General features: G+C 42.3%; 1 protein-coding gene across 1 annotated transcript in view; it reads left to right on the forward strand.

Moving 5' to 3' along the window:
• Positions 1-14651: 14651 nt before the first annotated feature.
• LOC129765797 (rho-associated protein kinase 1) overlaps positions 14652-21472 on the forward strand; it is a 33574-nt gene continuing 26753 nt past the window's right edge. Inside the window, exons 1-3 of the mRNA XM_055766228.1 lie at positions 14652-15215; positions 15281-15426; positions 15485-17449. Of these exons, the coding sequence (XP_055622203.1) occupies positions 15181-15215; positions 15281-15426; positions 15485-17449 (2146 nt within the window). The 5' untranslated portion in view covers positions 14652-15180. The remainder of the gene's footprint in view (positions 15216-15280; positions 15427-15484; positions 17450-21472) is intronic.

Consider the following 21472-nt stretch of genomic DNA (forward strand, 5'->3'; position numbering starts at 1 on the left):
GTAGAATCACTCTTGAAGTGGCAGCAGGAATGGGACACGGCGGAGAAAGGCAGGTGGACGTATGGGCTCATACCGGTACTATCGACCTGGCTGAACAGGAAGCACGGGGAGGTGAATTTTCATCTGACACAGTTCCTGTCTGGACATGGCTGCTTCAGGCAATATTTGCACCGGTTCGGGCACGCAACGTCGCCACTCTGTCCGGAGTGTGAAGATGTGGAGGAAACACCAGAACACGTGGTATTTGTGTGTCCCAGGTTCACCGCAAGACGCGAGGGGCTGCCTGCCCTTCATGCCGGGAACATAGTAGAGAAAATGTGTCGCGATGAGGGCACCTGGAACGCTGTGAACAGTGTAATCATACACATCATGTCCGAGCTACAGCGGAAGTGGAGGGCCGACCAGCGTAGTAATAACCCCTGACCATAGAAGAGGAACAAATGCGAGGGCTGTTGCAAAGTGTAGTACCCCACGAGAGTCGTTGTGACGGAGTGCGCGTTATGTTGGAGGGCACTGCCTAATCGGCGCTCCGTTGGGAAGAGAAATCCTGCGAGGGTGGCTGTGACGGGGCGCGCGTCAAATTGGAGGGCGCTTCCTAATCGGTTCACGTCTCGACAGGTGAGAAACCCCGCGAGGGTGACTGTGACGGATTGCGCGTCAAGCTGGAGGGCAATTCCTAATCGGTACACGTCTCGACGGGTAAGCGGAATCTGGAGAGCAGGGGCAAGAAAATGCTGGCAATGCCTGTTGGTGGATGGAGAGAGGAACATTGCGAGGATCGTTTCGGCGGAGCGAGAGCCTAGGAGAACATCATCAAATCGGCGGGTACCCCACGAGAGTTGCTGTGACGGAGTGCGCGTTATGTTGGAGGGCACTGCCTAATCGGCGCTCCGTTGGGAAGAGAAATCCTGCGAGGGTGGCTGTGACGGGGCGCGCGTCAAGATGGAGGGCGCTTCCTAATCGGTTCACGTCTCGACAGGTGAGAAACCCCGCGAGGGTGACTGTGACGGGTTGCGCGTCAAGTTGGAGGGCAATTCCTAATCGGTACACGTCTCGACGGGTAAAAGGAAGCCTGTGCAGCAGATGTGCGTGGCGGAGTACAACGGAAACGTAAATGAGATGTATAGAGAAAAAGGGAAGGATCAACGCTAGTTAGCGTTGAAAACTCGTGAAGTGCATGAGCACAGCCGCCCCCTGAAGTAGTCGCCTAGATGTGGTCCCGGGGGGAATGAGGCTACGAGTAGAGGGCTTGGTTTTTGTGGGTGCGATCCCCACTCGACGTTTGGGTTATCCCTTCCCAGATAAGGCTGGAAGAGCGTTCCTCACCTCTATAAAAAAAAAAAAAACTACTAGGAATATGAACACTTCTCAGTAGCAATGCTTCATTATGATCAATATTAGCGCAAATGCAATCCTAGTTGTAGGCAGTTTTGCAACTGGCACGCGAAGCTAAATAACTTATAACATTCCAGTAAGACATTCAAGATGCTTGGTATTCCTCAAATAATTTTTTGGCGCACAACCTCAACGCCTGCTTCGCCATAACGTCGGTTCAATGCATTGATGCATTCTCAAAGGCACCAACGAAGACCTTATGATGACGAAAAACAAACAATGTTAATTGCTTGGAAAAAGACTGAATTCTGCCACATAGCTTGTACTCTGCTGTAACACCCATGCGAATGCGAATTCGCTGATGAGTTTGTCAAGAGCGACCGCCTTCACCAGCTTCGGGTGGAGCTTGATTTTGGTTGCTGCCTGGGTAACGGCGTTTACATTTTCGACCGACGCGCCGAAATCGCCTACTTCGCTGTTGTTCGATGCGGTGTCACACTCGCAAAGGTTCGGTTTAGTGCGAGCGCTTTTCACTACACCAACATCCCGTGCATCATTAGATGACGCTTGCCGATGCCGAATGAAAGTTTGCCTCAACGAGATCCACTGTTTATACCCTAGGCAAGTATTCCTCTTCATTATTCTACTTTTCCTTTGTTCACGGACTCTTCAAATCCAACGATTTCGCCTTCGTTGGTCGTCGATAAGTTCCCGTTATTGACAGCTCTGTTCGGGAAAGCACACAAATGGACAGATCCTTCAACGCATCCACGACCGCCATAGTTCCGTCTTCATTCTGCTTCGGTTTTACTGCTTCCCAAAGGTCTTCCAGTTCCAAGAACGTCTGGACCGCAAACTTCCACGTCGGCCAGTTCTCACGGCCTAGCAGAAGTGGTATGGACGGCAGACTTGTTGGATTGTACATCCGGATTGGTGCAGCATCTCCTCCGCCTGTCTGGAAACTTGTTGAATTCATGTTCGTTTTTGAAAAAATTGCTTGAAACTTGATTTCACTGGGACTGGGCCCATAACCTCTTGTGAATTGGTTAAAGCCGTAGAAGTAACTACTCCGATTGACAGTTGGAACAGTAATGAAAATTTTATTCAGCTAACAGTTATATAAGGCTACTTCGTTATTTGCTTCACATCGACACCTACTGTGATTATATTGTCGCAAGGTATCAACAAGAACAAACGTATGGGAAAATGGAAATGCTTAGAGTTTTCATGAATTTTAACCATTTACAAACCTGGGGATTCTAATGTATAGCATAATAAACAAATCTTAGGGAATTTCAGATTCGTTTAGTATGTAAACCGCCAAAATCCGTTCGCGGCAAAAATAGTTATTAATGTTAACTTTATTTCATAAAAACGTGACCTGTTTTCTAATTTGGCACCCTTAATGAAAGACGTAGTTCTACGTCAAAAGTCAGTTGGCAAAGGGGCCGTGCTCAGTCGTACGGCGCAACTTGGTGGAGATGCTCTTACAAGAGCGCTGGACGGCATTGACATCCATCTTCCGAGTGCAATTCCGGATCCTCGTGATCAACTGCTTGTTGTCCATAGTCCGTAAATTATTCTTGTACACCAGGGTACTAAGGGAGCCGAAAAAATCCTCGATTGGACGGCATTGGGGTCAGGTTCCGTTCCTTGGGTACGTAAGGTATCTGTTTTTTCTCGAAGTTCGCCAACTTCTTGGTGTAATGGGAAGACGCCAGAAGACGTACTTCCCATCAGAATGATGCTCCTCTAAGAACGGAACCTGACGAGCCGTTTTTAATGCTGGATGGCAACGATTGGTAAAAAGCCAGTTGCTTTACGTTCCCTACCAAAAAGGTAAATTTCATTGTGAAGTACGCCTCCTACACCATGTTCTCAACAAAAAAATGCTTCTGTGGCTAACTATCAGAGAAAAACGGATGTCAAAGGCATTCGGGACTTGCGGTGAATGAAAGTTGTCTCCTTCACCCAAAAATATCATTCGAACGAGGACCGACCCTGGTATCCATCCATTACACGAAGAAATCGCTGGAGTAGATGAATCGTTCGAAGAGAGATGTTATTCCGAAGCAGGGCGGAATCTTCGAAGGTAAAAAAATCGTCGCCGTCAACAAAAAGTGACTTGACTAGAAAGTGAATTGAGTAGCGTTGACCAACGAGGATTACTGGTGAACTAGTCCAGTCAGTGGTTATTTTAACTGACGCGACTAATAAATACAAATCTGCCTGAGAGAGAGAAAGAAAAGGAAGAACGAATTCGTTTTGGGGGAAGTCGCTTCAAAATGCAATGAAGACAATCTGACCGGGAAGAATGAAATGAGATAGTCGAGTCGTAAACAGGCAAAGTAGTCAGCTGACTATCCTCAGTTCACTATGACTATACCGAGCCCTAACTCTGATCATTGGAGTCTTCCACGAATAGCTGTAGGGGCCAGAATTTCAGTGCCTCTTACTATCACAGAGAAGTCACCGAAGTAGTCGCCATAGATAAACTGACCAGGCTTTTCGCGGGACAGTCCCGCGTTTTAGCTAACTGTTCCGCGTTAGATTATCCCCCACGAAACGTCCCGCGTTAGTCAAAACTTTTGACAAAAAGAATCAACTCAAGTTGCAGTTCGTTCTCTCTCTGAGCCATGTTTTTTTGTGGTCTCATAAAAACGGACGGGATTGCAAAAGTTCATCTCGACTTTTTCGAAGATTAATGTTCTGCAATGTGGTTTCATTTCAGGCATAATCAGCCTGGGGTTTTTTCCAGTACTGAGGAGAATATCGAGAGAGAAAATATCACTATCAGCTGTAAGCTTTGTCTGAAATTGAAGATCAGATAGTAGATCCAAAATAATCATATTCTATTCGGTAATTTTGAAGAAAATTTTAGGCTTAGCATTGTGCTTGTCAGGTACATATGCTGTGACCGAACGATTTTTTTTATCATGGCCAAACAAAATTTGGTCTACCGAAATATCACAAAAGAGAGTTAACAAATTGAAAGAAATATTACAGATAAGGTTTAGTTTTCAGGTCACGTGCCAAAAATGCAATGAAGATATCTCTAAGAATGTTTCAATTCTACGAGAAATACGCGGACCCGAAAAATATGTTTGATTTGAAAGCTTTTTGAAACTTGTTGCAATAAAGGTATTTATCATGTCAAGAAGTCCACCAATAAATCGGACTTTTTCCATTCAGCTCGCGCAGTCCGAAGACATCGGTCGCAAATTTGTTCGCGTCTATCATACAGTGGAGATTATACCGTTATCAGTGGCTGGTGAAGTTATTTCGCCCTAACGGGGTTCTCTTTATTGCGCGAGTGAGAAGAGCAGCAATCACAACCAGCGTGAGGAAGAAGTTCTCCACCGCGGGCGCGGAGCGTATGCCGTATCATCGCTGTGTGTGCTTTATCATCGTCATCGATTCCATCATCGTGTGGTGGTGCGATTTACCGTTGCAGCTGTACCGAGCGATTGCCACGCGGTTCGATTGGGACACCGTTTCATTTCATTCGCATTGGTGTGAGATTTAGGTATAATATATATATATTAGGTTTAGGAAGATAGAAGAATTCAAAATTATATTATTTCATATCTGCCGTAATGGCAGAAGGTCAAGTGGAGATTGAAACTACTGTTTCCTCCTCACTAGCTACAACGGGGGCTGGGAAGTCGCTCAAACGCGTTCCCCCCTCAGAAGATGTCTCTTCAGAGAAAGAGTTAATTAACCTCAACAAGCCCCCCTCAAGAAAATTGGCAAACTTTTCCTCTTCGCCCCCTCAATCTCCCGCTTCCGTTCAACTCCCGAACTTGCCTCCCAGTCCTACTGATCCCGCTCCCGCTCAACAATCGACCTCGTCCTCCCCCTCAGTTGTTTCCTCTCCTCGTGTCAAGGTCTATCCAAACGATGCACCTGGAGCTGGTCCATGGGTTGTTTTTTTCCGGCCCAAACCTAAAGGAAAATCTATTAATGTCATTCAGGTTTCGAAAGATCTGGCAAGATTTTATTCCTCCGTGGTCGAAATCTCTAAGGTTAGGCCGAACAAACTGCGTGTTGTCGTGAGTGATCGGAAACACGCAAATGCAATTGTGATCGACGAGAGGTTCACCCTAGAGTATCGTGTCTACGGTCCCCTCCCATGACGTAGAAATCTCGGGGGTGGTAACTGAAACGGGTCTGACGTGCCAATTGATAAAAGAAGGAGTTGGTAAATTCAAAAGACTCCCTTTGGTGGGCGTTAAAATTTTGGACAGTCGCCAACTAGGTAAAGTATCCCAAGAAGAGGGAAAAACGAAATTCACGCCGTCAGACTCGTTTCGAGTAACTTTTGCTGGTTCGGCCCTCCCTGACTACGTCATGGTGGACAAATTGAGACTGCCTGTGCGACTCTTCGTGCCAAAGCCCATGACTTGCAACAAATGCAAGTCAGTTGGTCACACTTCAGATTATTGTGCCAACAAGGAGCGCTATGCAACTTGCGGAGAGCAACATGTGGGGGAATCCTGCAGTGCGACTGAGCATAAGTGTCCATATTGCGGGGGATCCCCACACGTGCTCTCAGCTTGTGAAACTTACAAGAGTCGCTGGGAGAAACAGAAGCGCTCTTTGAAGGAACGCTCAAAACGCACTTTTGCGGATATTTTAAAGGGCGCTTCTCCACTTACCCAACAACAATCAATCAACACTCAAAATGTCTTCGCCACGTTGCCCGTTGACGAAATGGAAGCGGACACAGCTAACGGGGGCACACCGTTCATTTTCCAAGGGAATCCCCGGCGCAAAAATGTGACCACTCCCAAAGTTCAAGGACAAGCCCCACCGGTTATACCCCCTGTTAGCATGTCTAAAAAATCGAGTGCAGCGGACAAGCAAAATCAGGTTCCTCCTGGTTTCCGTGGGAATGGTTCACCTTTGAACGGCCCAGCACTCGAGGGGACATCAAAAACCCCAACTGTCCCTGTTTTTCCGTCTAGTTCAACTTCCCAATCGGGATTTATAAAGTTGACTGACCTTGTGGATCAAATCTTCACGTGTTTTAACGTTTCCGACTCCATCAGAACCATTGTCATCTCAATGCTTCCAGTGTTAAAGACAATTTTGCAGCAATTGATGCAAACATGGCCCCTTCTTGCAATGATTATCTCTCTTGATGTCTAATTTAAATAGAGAGGTCGGAGATATCACTGTTTTACAGTGGAATTGTCGTAGTCTTATCCCTAAATTGGATACTTTCAAATTTCTAATTCATAAATTCAATTGTGATGTTTTTGCTCTGTCCGAAACCTGGCTCTCTTCTCAAAATGATCTCTCTTTCCACGATTTTAATATAATACGCTTGGACCGCGATGACAGATACGGAGGGGTACTATTGGGGATTAATAAGTGCCACCCATTTTTTAGAATTGAACTTCCACCTATTGGAGGGATCGAAGCTGTTGCTTGTCATGCAAACATCAGAGGCAAAGACCTCTGTATTGTCAGCTTGTATTGGCCTCCGAGAGCTGCGGTTAGCCGCAAGCAACTTGTTGACATGTGCTCACTCCTTCCTGAGCCACGATTGATCTTGGGAGACTTCAACTCTCACGGAACTGCCTGGGGGGAACAGTACGACGACAATCGTTCATCGTTGATATATGACCTTTGTAACAGCTTCAATATGACCGTTTTGAATACTGGGGAAACAACACGTGTACCTAAACCTCCTGCTAACCCAAGTGCTCTTGACCTCTCGCTTTGCTCGAATTCACTATCGTTAGATTGCAAGTGGAATGTAATCCAGGACCCCAACGGTAGTGATCACTTGCCAATCAAAATTTCCATCACCATTGGGTCGAATTCTTCTGAATCTATAAACATGGCATATGACCTCACAAGACACATTGACTGGAAAAAATATGCGGACGCGATTGCTCTAGCCATCAATTCCAGAGATGGTTTACCTCCATTGGAGGAGTATAGCTTCCTTTCTCGTTTGATCTATGACAGCGCGGTTCGCGCTCAAACGAAACCCATCCCAGGCTCCACTATTCGTCGAAGGCCTCCCAATCCATGGTGGGATAGCCAATGTTCCAAGCTTTATCAGGATAAATCGAACGCATTTAAAGCTTTTCGAAAACGTGGAACCATTGAGAATTTTCAAACGTATTTGGACCTTGAAAATCAATTTAAAAACTTGATCAAAGGGAAAAAACGTGCTTATTGGCGAACTTTCGTGGGAGGTTTGTCACGAGAAACGTCAATGAAAAAATTATGGAAAGTGGCTCGAAACATGAGAAATCGCTCTTCATCGAATGAAAGCGAAGAATATTCACATCGATGGATTTTTAAGTTTGCACGGAAAGTTTGTCCCGATTCCGTTCCTGTGCAAAAAATTGTTCGAGATATACCGCAAGATAGGTGCGATCTTGATTTCGAGTTTTCGATGGTAGAATTCTCTCTTGCTCTCCTTTCATGTAACAATTCGGCTCCAGGAACAGATAGAATTAAGTTCAACTTGTTGAAACACCTCCCTGATGTGGCGAAACATAGCTTGTTGAATTTATTCAATCGGTTTCTGGAGCATAATATTGTTCCAGATGATTGGAGACAAGTACGAGTTATAGCTATTCAAAAACCCGGAAAACCCGCGTCCGACTTCAATTCGTACCGCCCAATAGCAATGCTGTCTTGTATATGGAAATTGTTGGAGAAAATGATCTTGTTTCGCCTTGATCGATGGGTTGAAACGAATGGCCTACTCTCAGATACACAATATGGGTTCCGAAGGGGCAAGGGGACGAATGATTGTCTTGCGTTGCTTTCTTCAGAAATTCAAATGGCTTACGCCGAAAAAAAACAAATGGCTTCAGTATTCTTGGACATAAAGGGGGCCTTTGATTCTGTTTCAATAGAGGTTTTGTCAGACAAATTACACTCTCGGGGTCTGCTGCCTCTATTGAATAATATGTTATATAACTTGCTTTGTGAGAAACATTTGAATTTTTCTCACGGAGATTCGGCAGTAAGTCGGGTCTCTTACATGGGCCTCCCTCAGGGCTCATGTTTAAGCCCCCTTTTGTACAACTTCTATGTAAGCGACATTGACAATTGCCTTACACAAAATTGCAGCTTAAGACAACTTGCAGATGATGGTGTAGTGTCTGTCGTAGGATCAAAAGAATCCGACCTGCAAGAACCATTACAAGATACTTTGAACAATTTTTCAACCTGGGCCATTGGGCTAGGGATCGAATTCTCCACGGAGAAAACAGAGATGATGGTTTTTTCTAGGAAGCATAGACCAGCAAAACCAAAGCTTCAACTTTTGGGTAAACCGATCACTCATGCTATGTCATTCAAGTATCTTGGGGTATGGTTCGACTCCAAATGTACTTGGGGGGCCCATATTAGGTATCTGAGTAAAAAATGCCAACAAAGAATAAACTTTCTCCGTACAATTACCGGCACCTGGTGGGGAGCCCATCCAGAAGATCTTATAATGTTGTATCGAACAACTATTCTCTCAGTGATGGAGTATGGCAGTTTCTGTTTTCAATCAGCTGCCAAAACACACCTCATTAAACTCGAGCGAATTCAGTATCTTTGTCTCCGTATCGCGTTGGGATGTATGCCCTCAACGCATACCATGAGTCTCGAGGTTTTGGCAGGCCTACTCCCACTAAAAGATCGCTTCAATTTATTATCTCTTCGGTTCTTCATCCGATGTAAGGTCATGAACCCATTGGTGATCGGAAATTTTGAGCAGCTGATCGGGCTAAATTTTCATTCTGGATTCATGACTTCATATCATGAATTCATCTCCATACAGGTTGATCCTTCTTCGTATATTCCCAACCGTGTTTGTTTTCCTGACTACATCAATTCCTCTGTACATTTTGATCTGTTCATGAAGGAGAAAATCCATGGAATTCCAGATTATCATCGATCGGGGATCGTTCCTACGATCTTCAATGCAAAATATGGGCGTATCAATTGTGATAATATGTACTTTACTGATGGGTCCTCTATGAATGAGTCCACAGGATTTGGAGTGTTCAACGAATTTTTTAGCACCTCCCACAGTCTTCAGAATCCTTGCTCAGTGTATATTGCTGAATTGGCAGCAATACACTGGGCGCTGGACAGCGTCGCCTCACGACCTGTTGAACACTATTACATTGTAACGGATAGTCTTAGCTCTGTCGAAGCTATCCGTTCAGTGAGGCCGGAAAAGCACTCGCCGTACTTCCTTGAGAGAATACGAGAAATTTTGAGTGCTTTAACCAGACGCTGTTATGTCATTACCTTTGTCTGGGTCCCCTCACATTGCTCAATTCCGGGTAATGAGAGGGCTGACTCATTGGCAAATGTAGGTGCAATTGAAGGCGATATTTAACCATGGTTCCATGGTTCAAAAGTCTGGACTTGAGTCGGGACTTTATTCGCACCTTCTCTCGACTCATGTCCAATCACTGTTCGTTAGACGCGCTACTCTTTCGTTTTAATCTTGCCGATGGCAATATCTGTGCTTGTGGGCAAGGTTACCACGACATCGAACACGTTGTTTGGTCGTGTGAGGTGTATCTTGTTGCCAGATCGAATTTAGAGAACTCCCTTCGGGCTAGAGGAAGGCAGCCCAATGTGCCGGTGAGAGATGTGTTGGCTCGGTTAGACCTTGATTACATGTCCCAAATATACGTCTTCTTAAAAGTTATCGATCTTCGTGTGTGATTGTCCTTATATCCTTATATTTTCCTTTTCCTTTTCCTTCGCGAGAAATTAAATCCCTTCTTACTAACAATAGAATAAGGTGAAATGTAAATACATATTAGATATAAGATAGGCTTAAGAATTGAGTATGATGAATGTGAGTGCGAATGTGAGTGTGAACATTGTCAACATATCCTTATATCCCTTCCTTTTCCTGAAAAAAATGTCACCCTTCTAAACTCGAGCAAACCGCGAGTAATCGGTTCTCTACTTCATTAACACTAGAATTAATGAAAAATGATTATATATACTTGTAACAATACAGATAGGAGTTTGGCTCCTTTAAACTTTTGTAACGATTTAATTAAAAAAAAAAAATAAAAAAAAATCGGACTTTTTAAACTATTTGTGTTTATTACTTCAACTTATGTTTCCAGAACGCAGTTTCGCGACTTTCGAATTCACGCGGGTTATGTATATTCGACTCTAGATTTTGTGTGACATGTAAATAAAGGGACGAGGTAAATTTTTGACACATATTCTTTATATAAAAGTAACACATTGGAACACATGTTTAGTAAATACTTATCTGAAGTTTACAAAAAAATCAATCATGTTCATCTGTTACAATCCCATAAGTTATGAATATACTGCATATAATCTCACAAAGTTATACGTCACTGCTTTTTCAAGTAAAAATAATTACGACCAGTACGATACGCATGTTCAAATTGTACACAATTGCTTTGCCAAAGGGTTAATGCTGCTAGAATCAAGTTTCAGGTTGCAGACAACATAAGGACATCACTAGTAGAAGACGTCGTCGAGGAAAACAGGACTATCGATTTCCTAAAGGATACAGGTTTATTCGACCAAATTTACTGTATTTATTCCTATACCTACATATGGTCGGGGTTCTGCCAAATCGAACCAAGCGCCAAAAAGATTATTTTGAGATGTTTCAATTTGAAGTTAGAGCTCCCACTAACTCACGTGTTGCCAACAGTATGTCAAACATAATACTCCCTTTCATGATGTAAGCACGCATCTTTGTCCATTTCTGATTCAGAACTTTTAGAAATATGAAAAAAAAAACAAAAGTATGTTTCTGCTACACACGCAAAACTTCGTTTTCTTTGCAGCCAGAGCGAACCAAGTACATGCTAGCTATTAACATAATATCATAACGTAACACAATAGTATTTTGTAACGACTCTTGACTAATTTCATGAATGGTATATATATATTCACTCACTTTTGCTGTTTATGACAAAATAATATCTTAATAAATGATAATAAATTGATTCAACAATGCATTACACTTGGTTCGTTGTGTGGTTGAACGGAATTTTGAAAAATGCAGATCAGCGCTTCTACACTTCATTGCAGCCCGTAGGCTGTCTTACTAACCAGATCCCGACGATATTTGAGGAGGAAGCTGTCCGAAGCAGAAAAATCTGTTGAAGATTCGGATCTGCCTTCTTGGAGAAAACGATTACTATCCTCTGATGACATGTTATTGGTCAATGGTACGCTCTGGTTGAATGCAATATCGTTTTTTTCACAGTCTGCTACACAGAATTTTTGTTTTTGAGCTGTTGTCAATTATCCGAATCACATGGTCATTTTACAGTCTATAGATTATTATTTTCTGCATACAATGGTGTAAGTAACTCAATTTTGAAAAAAAAAAATATTCTTGGCTCGTTTTGGCAGAACCCCGACCATATATTGATTAATTTCCTTCTTTCTTTTTCATTTCTACTTTCAGCAAAAGATGAGCAGGTTTTTACGTCCGTTTTGGAAGCAAGCTTGAGGAGCTAAAACGATCTTTTTCCCTGCTCCAGTTTTTGGAGATTCTTCTTGACCCAAAGCCGTACAAAGTGCGCCCTACTTCGACAAAATTTTCCCATACGACGCTTGAACACAAATTTTTCAACATTCCGCATACAATAATTAGTTTTATGGATATGGTTCGAGCAACAACCAAACAAATAAAATTGAATTAAATAAATTGATTTATCACAGTTCCGTTTTTGTGGAAGAACTGCGGTTTATTGAGCCAATTATCATTTCTAAACTCATAAAAATTTAGTTCGCATTTGCGCAATATATTCTTTGTTCGTATTTATTGATATAAACTTCAAGACCTCAAGCTAAGTTTAATGAAATTCGCTATATAACGATACCAATTACAATAAACATTGAACAATCGATCAAACTTTGTTCTGAAGTATGTTATGAATTTTAGTTTCCTCCGACACGATTGTGAAGACATTTGAAGACATTCTTTCGTGCCTTGTAGAGATGGGCAAACCGTTCACGAACGGTACGAAAGAACTAGTTCGCTGAAAAGAGTGAACAAGCGGTCGTTATTTTTCAAAGAACGGTAGTTCTCCCCACGAACTGATTGCGAGCGAACGGTTTGTGAACAAACGGAACGAACTGATTCCGTAAGAACGGTTTGCGAGTGAACTGTTTGAGAGTGAACTGTTGAAGAGTGAACTGTTTGTGAACGAACATTTTGCGAGTGAACTGTATGGCAAAGAACTGATTGAGAGTGAACTGTTTGGGAACGAACTGTTTAAGAACGAAGTGTTTGCGGCCGAACTGTTTGCGAACAAACTAGTGCAGCTGAACTGATTTGCGATGGACGGAATGGATAAATATAACGAGAACGCTTGTAAGGAAAATAAAACGATTTGTCATTTATGAGCAAAATGCATGTAACTCATGGTTTATTTTGTTAATGTATACTCAATTTTGGGTGAAAAATTAAATTAGATTTTCGTAGTTTTAAAAGCAAAACTATATATTTTCAATTTCATGTATTTTTTCAATTCCGCGTTACAATCATATACTTTCTGATTATCAGAAAAAATCTGGGGGAAGCTGGGGCGATTCATGGATTAGGAGAACATAAAATATTATAGTGAGGGCATGTTGAGAAAAAAGTTTTTTTGTTGCTTTCAATTCATTGTTTGGCCTATTGCGTGTACGTGTTATCGTGATTGTTTGTATGATTGATTGTTAGTGAAAATCGCTGCTGATTTTTTTGCCTGAATGAAAATTTTAAAATATGATCTTACATGGAACCTGTGTGTTGTCCAAAAAGAGAATATGAAAAATTGCACATATGTTGTGCGCATCAAATTATTACATAAACTTTTGTCGATCGATAAACATATTTTCACATACAGTTTGCGACTTTTAAAGAAGCAGCTTATCTTTCCCCACTAAATTTCAAAAATATAAATCCCATACGTACCAATCCAACGATATCAATTAATAGCTGTCTATTGATGTTGGGTTCTTGCTAACATTCTATGTTGTTCTTAATAACGCTGAACGAAAGAACGATTCAAAAGAACTGATTCACTTAGATGAACGGTTAGTGAGTGAACCGTTCATCAAAGTGAACTGTTTTGCCCATCTCTACACTGAGAGGAATAGTTAGTAAATACGACGAATTTTTTGGTACATCTTACCAATTCTCTAGTCATTTCTACCCTACTAATCATTGGTACATATTACGAAAGAAAAATGGTAGGCACAAACGTCAAACAAACTACGATTTGTTGGTCCAACATTGGTGCAATATCAGTGAAAATTTTGCTTCTCATTTGTGAGAGATAATCATCAGGGATAATAGAAATGTTTTTTAATAATTATTTTTAATTTAAAAAAATCTATTTGGTTACATTTAACTCCACATACTTAGAATACATTATAATAATAATATATAACTTATTCTATGAGCAGCGTACACGAGGAAAGTTCCCGTTCATCTTCCTGCTGCATCGCTCTAGTTAGCATTATTTTGGGAGTGCCGGTAGCACCAGCACGTTTCATCCGCATTTTGCTCTCTCGTGTCTCTATGAAGAAAAGAAATACATATGTTAATAATATTAAATATGTATATATGTAATGAAACGTAACATCACAAAAATACTTACCTCCGAATCGCTTCATCTCCAAAATAGAAATGGCGATTTGCAAAGTGCGCACATCACAGATGTTAGGTATGACAAAAAAAAACAAAGTTACTAATGGTATGAAGTAAAATCTACGAATCTCTGGTAGGAACGTTCATTGCGTCTGACATCGCTTTTACGCAATTTTGGTAATATTTACAAAACATTTGTATATTTTACCAATGTTTTGGCTACTAAAGATTTGGTAGCTGCTTTTACTAAACTATTTCTCCAGTGTAGTGCCTTGTGAAGATCAAGGCGCGTAGAAGTATACCCTAAGGTGGGCCAACTTGCTAAGACCACTCTTCAGCCATCTTGGAAGTCTACTGTGTTTTGTTTGTAAACAAAACACAATATGCTTGTGCCCAAGCTCGCTCGTGATCAGTCTGTCTCTTTCACACTTCAAGGAAAAAAATCCCCTTCTGCTTTCTTCCGTACTGTTTTCATATACCGCTCCCCTAACCAACTTAGTGACGAAACGGCCTCACCTAGTACCATAGACCCGTCTTGGTGAAGATATTTGAAATAATCACCTGGCATCCCCGCCTCGAGCGTCCCTCGGTGAGATGCGATGAAAAATCCCGAAACGCCAAACAACGAAAGCTGTCAAAAACCTTCCGTCTCGTTCGCTCTCCCGCTGTCACACCGCGAGAAGTGATGATTGTTCGTTCATTAGGACTTTTTTTATGTGTAGTGTGCGTCAAGAGAATATTTTTCTCATCCCCTTCAGAAATTGGACTTTTTTGCGCACTTTTGAGACGCTTTGGGGCCACTTCATGTGCTCGCTATGTAGCACAGGTGCTGTCGGAATTGGGTATCCATAGTTCCGCCTGCAAGCTCACGGATCGATAGCGGAAAAGTGGAAAATAATTTCTGGTTCAATGGTGAACTCTTTTGTTGTTGGAGTGTCACCAGAAGAAGATTTCGTTTCGAGCAGGGCAAGGAAGAAGACGTGTGTTCGTCGTCGTTGCCGTAGGAGATTCTTGACCAGGAGTGTTGTTTGGGAGTCGAAGCTGCTCTGTTCGGTCATATGTATATGGTCCTAACCGTAACTGCTGGCACCAGCTGCAGGCAGATTCGGCTCTAGGGTAATATCGCAACATTGGTACATTACTGCTAGCACATAAAAAGGGAAACAGACGGTGGAAGGAAGTGTGCGGAGAAATAATTCAAATCTTAGGGAACCGACATGAACACACTAATGGATGAGGAACGGCGCAAGAGGTAGGCAACCGAATAGTTGAGGTTTTTCATCGGATGTTTACTAGAAAATCTGTCTCTTTTTTTAGGCTGCTCGCGTTAGAGGAAAAAATACGAGATCCGGGGAGCATTGCAAACATAGATTGTCTGCTGGACACGGTGACGGCGTTGGTGGCAGACTGCGATCACGACAATGTGAAAATTATTAAAAATATTGAGACCTACATTAAACGATGTAAGTTTAAATACATTTTGATATCAGACTATTCGTTATACGATATTCATGCTTCCAGATAAGGAGCTCGCTCGTGAAGTGAACGAGTTGCGTATGAAGCCGGATGATTTCATTGCAATCAAACTGATTGGAAGAGGATCGTTTGGAGAAGTCCAGCTGGTTCGACACAAATCATCGAAGCAAGTGTACGCAATGAAACGCCTGTCAAAGTACGAAATGATCACCCGTTCCGACACTGCATTCTTCTGGGAAGAGCGCTACATTATGGCCCATGCCAATTCGGAATGGATTGTTCAGCTACACTTTGCGTTCCAGGATAGCAAATATCTTTACATGATAATGGATTATATGCCCGGTGGAGACATTGTGAGCTTGATGAACATTTACGAAATTCCAGAAAAGTGGGCCATCTTCTATACCATGGAAGTGGTGTTGGCCTTGGATACGATCCACAATATGGGTTTCATCCATCGGGATGTGAAGCCAGACAACATGCTGCTGGACAAGTATGGGCACTTGAAACTTGCGGATTTCGGAACGTGTATGCGTATGGGACCAGATGGGCTGGTCCGATCGTCCAACGCTGTGGGAACGCCGGATTACATTAGCCCGGAAGTGCTACAATTTCAAGGTGCTCAGGGCGGCTACGGGCGGGAATGTGATTGGTGGTCGGTGGGAATCTTCCTCTACGAAATACTGATTGGGGACACTCCGTTCTACTCGGATTCACTGGCAGGCACTTACGGTAAAATCATGGATCATAAAAACTCTCTTCACTTTCCCGATGATGCTCCCATCAGTGAGAATGCCAAGTCACTCATCAAAGGGTTTCTTACCGATCGAACTCATCGACTGGGTCGTCACAGTGTGGATGAGATCAAATGTCATCCGTTCTTTCAAAACGATGTGTGGACCTTCGATAACCTGCGTGAGTCAGTTCCTCCGGTGGTTCCCGAGCTAAGCAGTGATGATGATACGAGAAACTTCGATGAGATCGAGAAGAAGAATAGCGCCGAAGCAAACTTTCCCACGCCAACCACTTTCTCCGGTGACCATTTGCCTTTCATCGGGTTTACTTACACCGGAGATTATCAACTGGTGAGCGGAGGATCCCAAGACAATGTGGACCACAAAGGAGCAACGATGAACTCATCGCACCGTCATCATCATCATCATCGGCATCGATCTTCCAACAATGCCGAACTGATCAGGCTGGAAAATATGCTCCAGCGGGAGCGTAACACAATCGAGATGCTGGAGAAGCAAGAACGGACACTGCGGCAACAGATAGAACTCATCACCCAACGTGAGACCGACATTCAGAACTTGGCCAATACTTACGAGAAGGAGCTCACAATGTTGAAGCACAATTTTCGGGAAATACAGCGGAAGGCTGACAGCGAGCAGGAAACGCGCCGGAAAACGGAAACCATGCTGCTCGAGACGAAGCAACGCTTGGACGAGGAGAAGAGCAAACGAACGCGCGAGATGAACAACAACCAGCAGTACAACGACAGGATCAACATGCTCGAGAAGCAGCTGGGAGACATGCAGGAGAAGTATAAAGTCGAAACTGAGAACAGCCAGAAGATGAAGAAACAAGTTGCCGAACTGCGACTGTCGAAAACGGATGTCGAACAAAAGGCCAGCGATTTGCAGTCGATGCTGGCAGGGCTGCAAACGGCCCGTGATGTGCTGCAGCAGGAAGTGGCCGAACTGCAGACGCGGCTAGCGCAGGAACGGAACGCGAGGATTCAACTTTGCGAGCTGCAGAAAGAGCTCGAGGGCAAAATTCACTCTTTGGGTGGGGAATTGGAGCGATGCGTTACCAGGGAGCAGCAAGTTATCAAAGACAACCGCAGCTTGACGGATAAAATTTCCCAGCTGGAGAAAGACATCGCTTCGATTGAGTGCGAGCTGAAAGCGGTCCAAAATTTGTACCACCAGGAGGTTAAGGCACACCAGGAGACGGAAAAGTCTCGGTTACTTAACAACGAAGAGGCTAACATGCAGGAGGTCAAAGGTAAGGGTTTTACCATATATTATACCTATGAAGCTTGATTCATCTAGAATCCGGAATCACAAAGCCAGCTGTATCTCGGGATTAGTCAAGGGTACAAAATATGTTTTTATATCCAAATTCAGATAGTGTTCTTTTCAGGAAAAAATGTTGAAAAAATTATTCCGATACAGTTTTGATGAATTTCTGTACCTTTTTTTCGGATACTTTCCATCAAAGTTTGAACACTCTATTGGTCAACCTCAACGGTCAACGGTCATTTTATTTCACGATCTCTCCATGTCTGCAGCATCCCGAGTCACTTTGGCATCCTTCTTCAATATCCGCGTAATTGACAAGAGGTCCGGGTTATATTGATTCCCAAGGCTGGTAAATGTGACAGGACGACTCCCAAAGCGTACAGACTAATCGGTCTAACATCATTGAATTCATTTGATCCTTTTAAATTACCGGGAAGCGATGAGATCCGTCCTGTGATGATCCAGAAAAGTGGAGGAACTGTAGTGCCCTGCTTAACAGAAATGTTCAAAGCTAGCTTACGATTGAACTATATACCAAAGAATTGGCGACAAATTCGGGTTGTTTTTATTCCCAAAGCTAATAAAAAAGATAAAAAAAGTCCAAAATCGTTTAGGCCTATTAGTCTTTCGTCATTTATGCTGAAATTAATGGAGAAACTAATTGATGACTATATCAAATCGCAATACTTGAAATCGACACCACTCAGTAAACTTCAATTTGCATACCAGCCAGGAAAATCAACAGTAACAGCACTTCATACACTAGTAACGAAAATTGAAAAAACACTTCAAGTCAAAGAGTTGCTACTAGCCGCGTTCTTAGATATTGAAGGAGCGTTTGACAATGCATCCCACAATTCAATGAGAAATGCTATGATACAGCGTAATTTCGATGAAACTGTTGTAGAATGGATATTTCAAATGCTACAAAAAAGAGAAATAACGTGTAATCAGAGAGGGGCCACAGTTACAATAAGAACTGTGAAAGGATGCCCACAAGGAGGGGTCCTTTCACCTCTGTTATGGTCATTGGTAGTAGATAACCTACTGGCACTCCTTGAAAGGATAGGATTTGAAATCATAGGCTTTGCAGATGATATTGTAATTGTAGTTCGTGGGAAATATGAGCATGTAATCAGAGACAGATTGCAATATGCTCTAAACTTAACTATAGCATGGTGTAATGATGAGGGTTTATCTATAAATCCTCATAAAACTACTGTTGTTCCTTTTACACGTAGAAGGAAAATGAAAATACCAGATTTGCATTTGCTGGGAACTAAAATAGTGTTTTCTCCAAAAGTGAAATATTTAGGAGTAACACTTGATAGCAAGCTCAATTGGAACTCGCATTTAGATGAAATAATACATAAGGCTACAAATGCATTATGGATTAGTAAAAGAACATTCGGTAACAAATGGGGACTTAGACCTAAATTGATCTACTGGATCTACACTGCTATAGTGAGACCTAGAATAACATATGCGTCATTAGTTTGGTGGCCAAAAACAAAATCCAAGCATGCTCAGGAAAAGCTAGGAAAATTACAAAGGTTAGCTACAATTTCCATCACAGGAGCAATTCGTAGTACGCCATCTAAAGCACTAGATGCAATGTTAAATCTACTTCCCTTATATCTATTCGTTCAATTGGAGGCGGAAAAAAACGCACTAAGGTTGAAAAGAACAAAACAGTTCTTTGATGGAGACCTTAAGGGTCATTTATGTATTCTAAAGGAATTCAAACTTAATCCGATACTAACTCAGGAGGACTGGATGAACAGGCAATACAACTTTGAACGACTATTCAATGTGACTGAGCCAAGCCGCACTGAATGGGAGTCAGGGGGACCTGATATTCACCCAGGATCTATAATTTTATACACTGATGGTTCCAGATTAAACGAAAGAGCCGGGGCTGGAATAACCGGCCCTGGAGTGAACATATCAATTTCAATGGGCAAGTGACCAACTGTATTTCAGGCAGAAGTGCAGGCAATTATTGAATGTGCAACAATTTGTCTAAGGCGCAACTATAGACATGCAAACATATGCATTTTATCTGACAGTCAAGCTGCATTGAAAGCATTGAAGTCAGTTACCTGTACTTCTAAATTAGTTTGGGAGTGTATTCAACTTCTTCAAGAGGTAGCTAAAAAAAGTGCAGTGAACCTATTCTGGGTTCCAGGGCACTGTGGAGTTGAAGGTAATGAAAAAGCAGATTTGTTAGCTAGATGTGGATCATCGAAACCATTCCTAGGACCAGAACCATTTTGTGGGGCCCCTGAATGTACCCTCAAAATGGAATTAAAGAACTGGGAAAAATCAAAGATTGATGGCATCTGGGCACATAGTACAATAGCTCGACAGGCTAAATCATTTATATCACCAAGTAAAAAAGTAACTTAAAGACTTCTCAGCCTAACAAAAAAAGACCTATGCACTTTCAGTGGCCTAGTGACAGGACATTGTCCAAGCAAATACCACCTAAAGAAACTAGGTAAATTAGAAGATGATACCTGTCGTTTCTGTAACCTAGAAAGTGAAAGCTCGGAACATTTATTATGCAATTGCGAAGCACTTTTTCATAGAAGGCGCAATTTCTTTGATAAAGGTTTAATGCAACCTGCAGATGTTTGGATAGCTTCCCCCAATAAGGCAATAAAGTTCATTCGTGCTATAATACCTTATTGGGATCATGCCTACAGTCAGCAAGTGGAAATCACTCCAACTAATAGCGATACGACACCCTGATAAGGCTTACAACAAATAGGGGCCCGCCACAATAGATCAAATAACTGGTCGTAGTGGAAAATGTACCCAACAGGAAGAAAAAAAAAACATCATTGATCTCCATATCAAGTCATCATATTTGAACAGGATACCATTGAACAAATTTCCATTTGCCTGCCAAGTGAATAAATCAACAGAAACAGCGAAATTTCTGCAGCATCCCGAGTCAGTCCAGACTGCTCTCTGGACTTGTGGTAGTATATTCGGGAAAAAGTGAGGTCCGTTCTAACATGATTCACTGGATTTACTCGACAATAGTGAGACCCAGACTAACATGTGCTTCGTTAGTGTGGTGACCTAAAACTACACAAATATCAGCTCAGAAAAAAGCTCGATAAACTACAACGTCTGGCATGCTTATCAATAACTAGAGCAGTGCCCAGCGAACCCTCAAAAAACCTAAATGCTCTTTTATACCTTCTACCCTTGCATCAATATGTGCAACTTGAAGCGGAAAAAAATGCTCTTAGGCTGAAACGTGTAAAACATTCTCTAGAAGGAGATCTCACAGGGCATTTACAAATTCTGAAAGGTTTTCAACTGAACACAATAGTAAGCATGAATGACGACTGGATAGAAAAAAAGACTAGCTTCAATGTTCCCTTCAGACTGATTGAATTAAATCGCAGTTAATGGTGGTCCTAAAACTCGTCCAGGATCACTCGTGTTTTATGCCGATGGGTTTAAAATGGGTAAATCTACAGGAGCAGGAATTACTGAAGCAGGAATCGACATGCCAATTCCAATGGGACAGTGGCCTACAGTTTTTCAAGCAGGAATGTACGTTATTCTTACATGCACAAATATTTGTATCTCAGATAGCCAAGCAGTCCTTAATGAATTGAAAGCATACACATGCTGAGCTAGTTTGGGAATGTATTCAATCTTTAAAACAACTAGCTGCTACTAACGATGTCAATCTATACTGGGTACCTAATCACTGCGGTGTGTAGTGTTCTGGTTGAATGTAACACGGTTCGTCTCACGTGAAATCTTACTCCTTTATTCGGACGGAAAATGCTCCGAGTGGCTACGTACTTTCTACACAGTGCCCATCTATACACTGCGTTTCATAACTATAGAACCACTCCATTTTTCTGAGTTTCCAGAGATATGTAAAGTCGGCTGAATTGAAGTATATAGTGTAGAATACAATAACTATCTTTATTTATAACACTGGCCATTTGAACTTTATTGTTGCGTTCAGACGCGA

The sequence above is a fragment of the Toxorhynchites rutilus genome, chromosome 1 (assembly GCF_029784135.1).
Source record: "Toxorhynchites rutilus septentrionalis strain SRP chromosome 1, ASM2978413v1, whole genome shotgun sequence".
NCBI classification, from domain to species: Eukaryota; Metazoa; Arthropoda; class Insecta; order Diptera; family Culicidae; genus Toxorhynchites; species Toxorhynchites rutilus.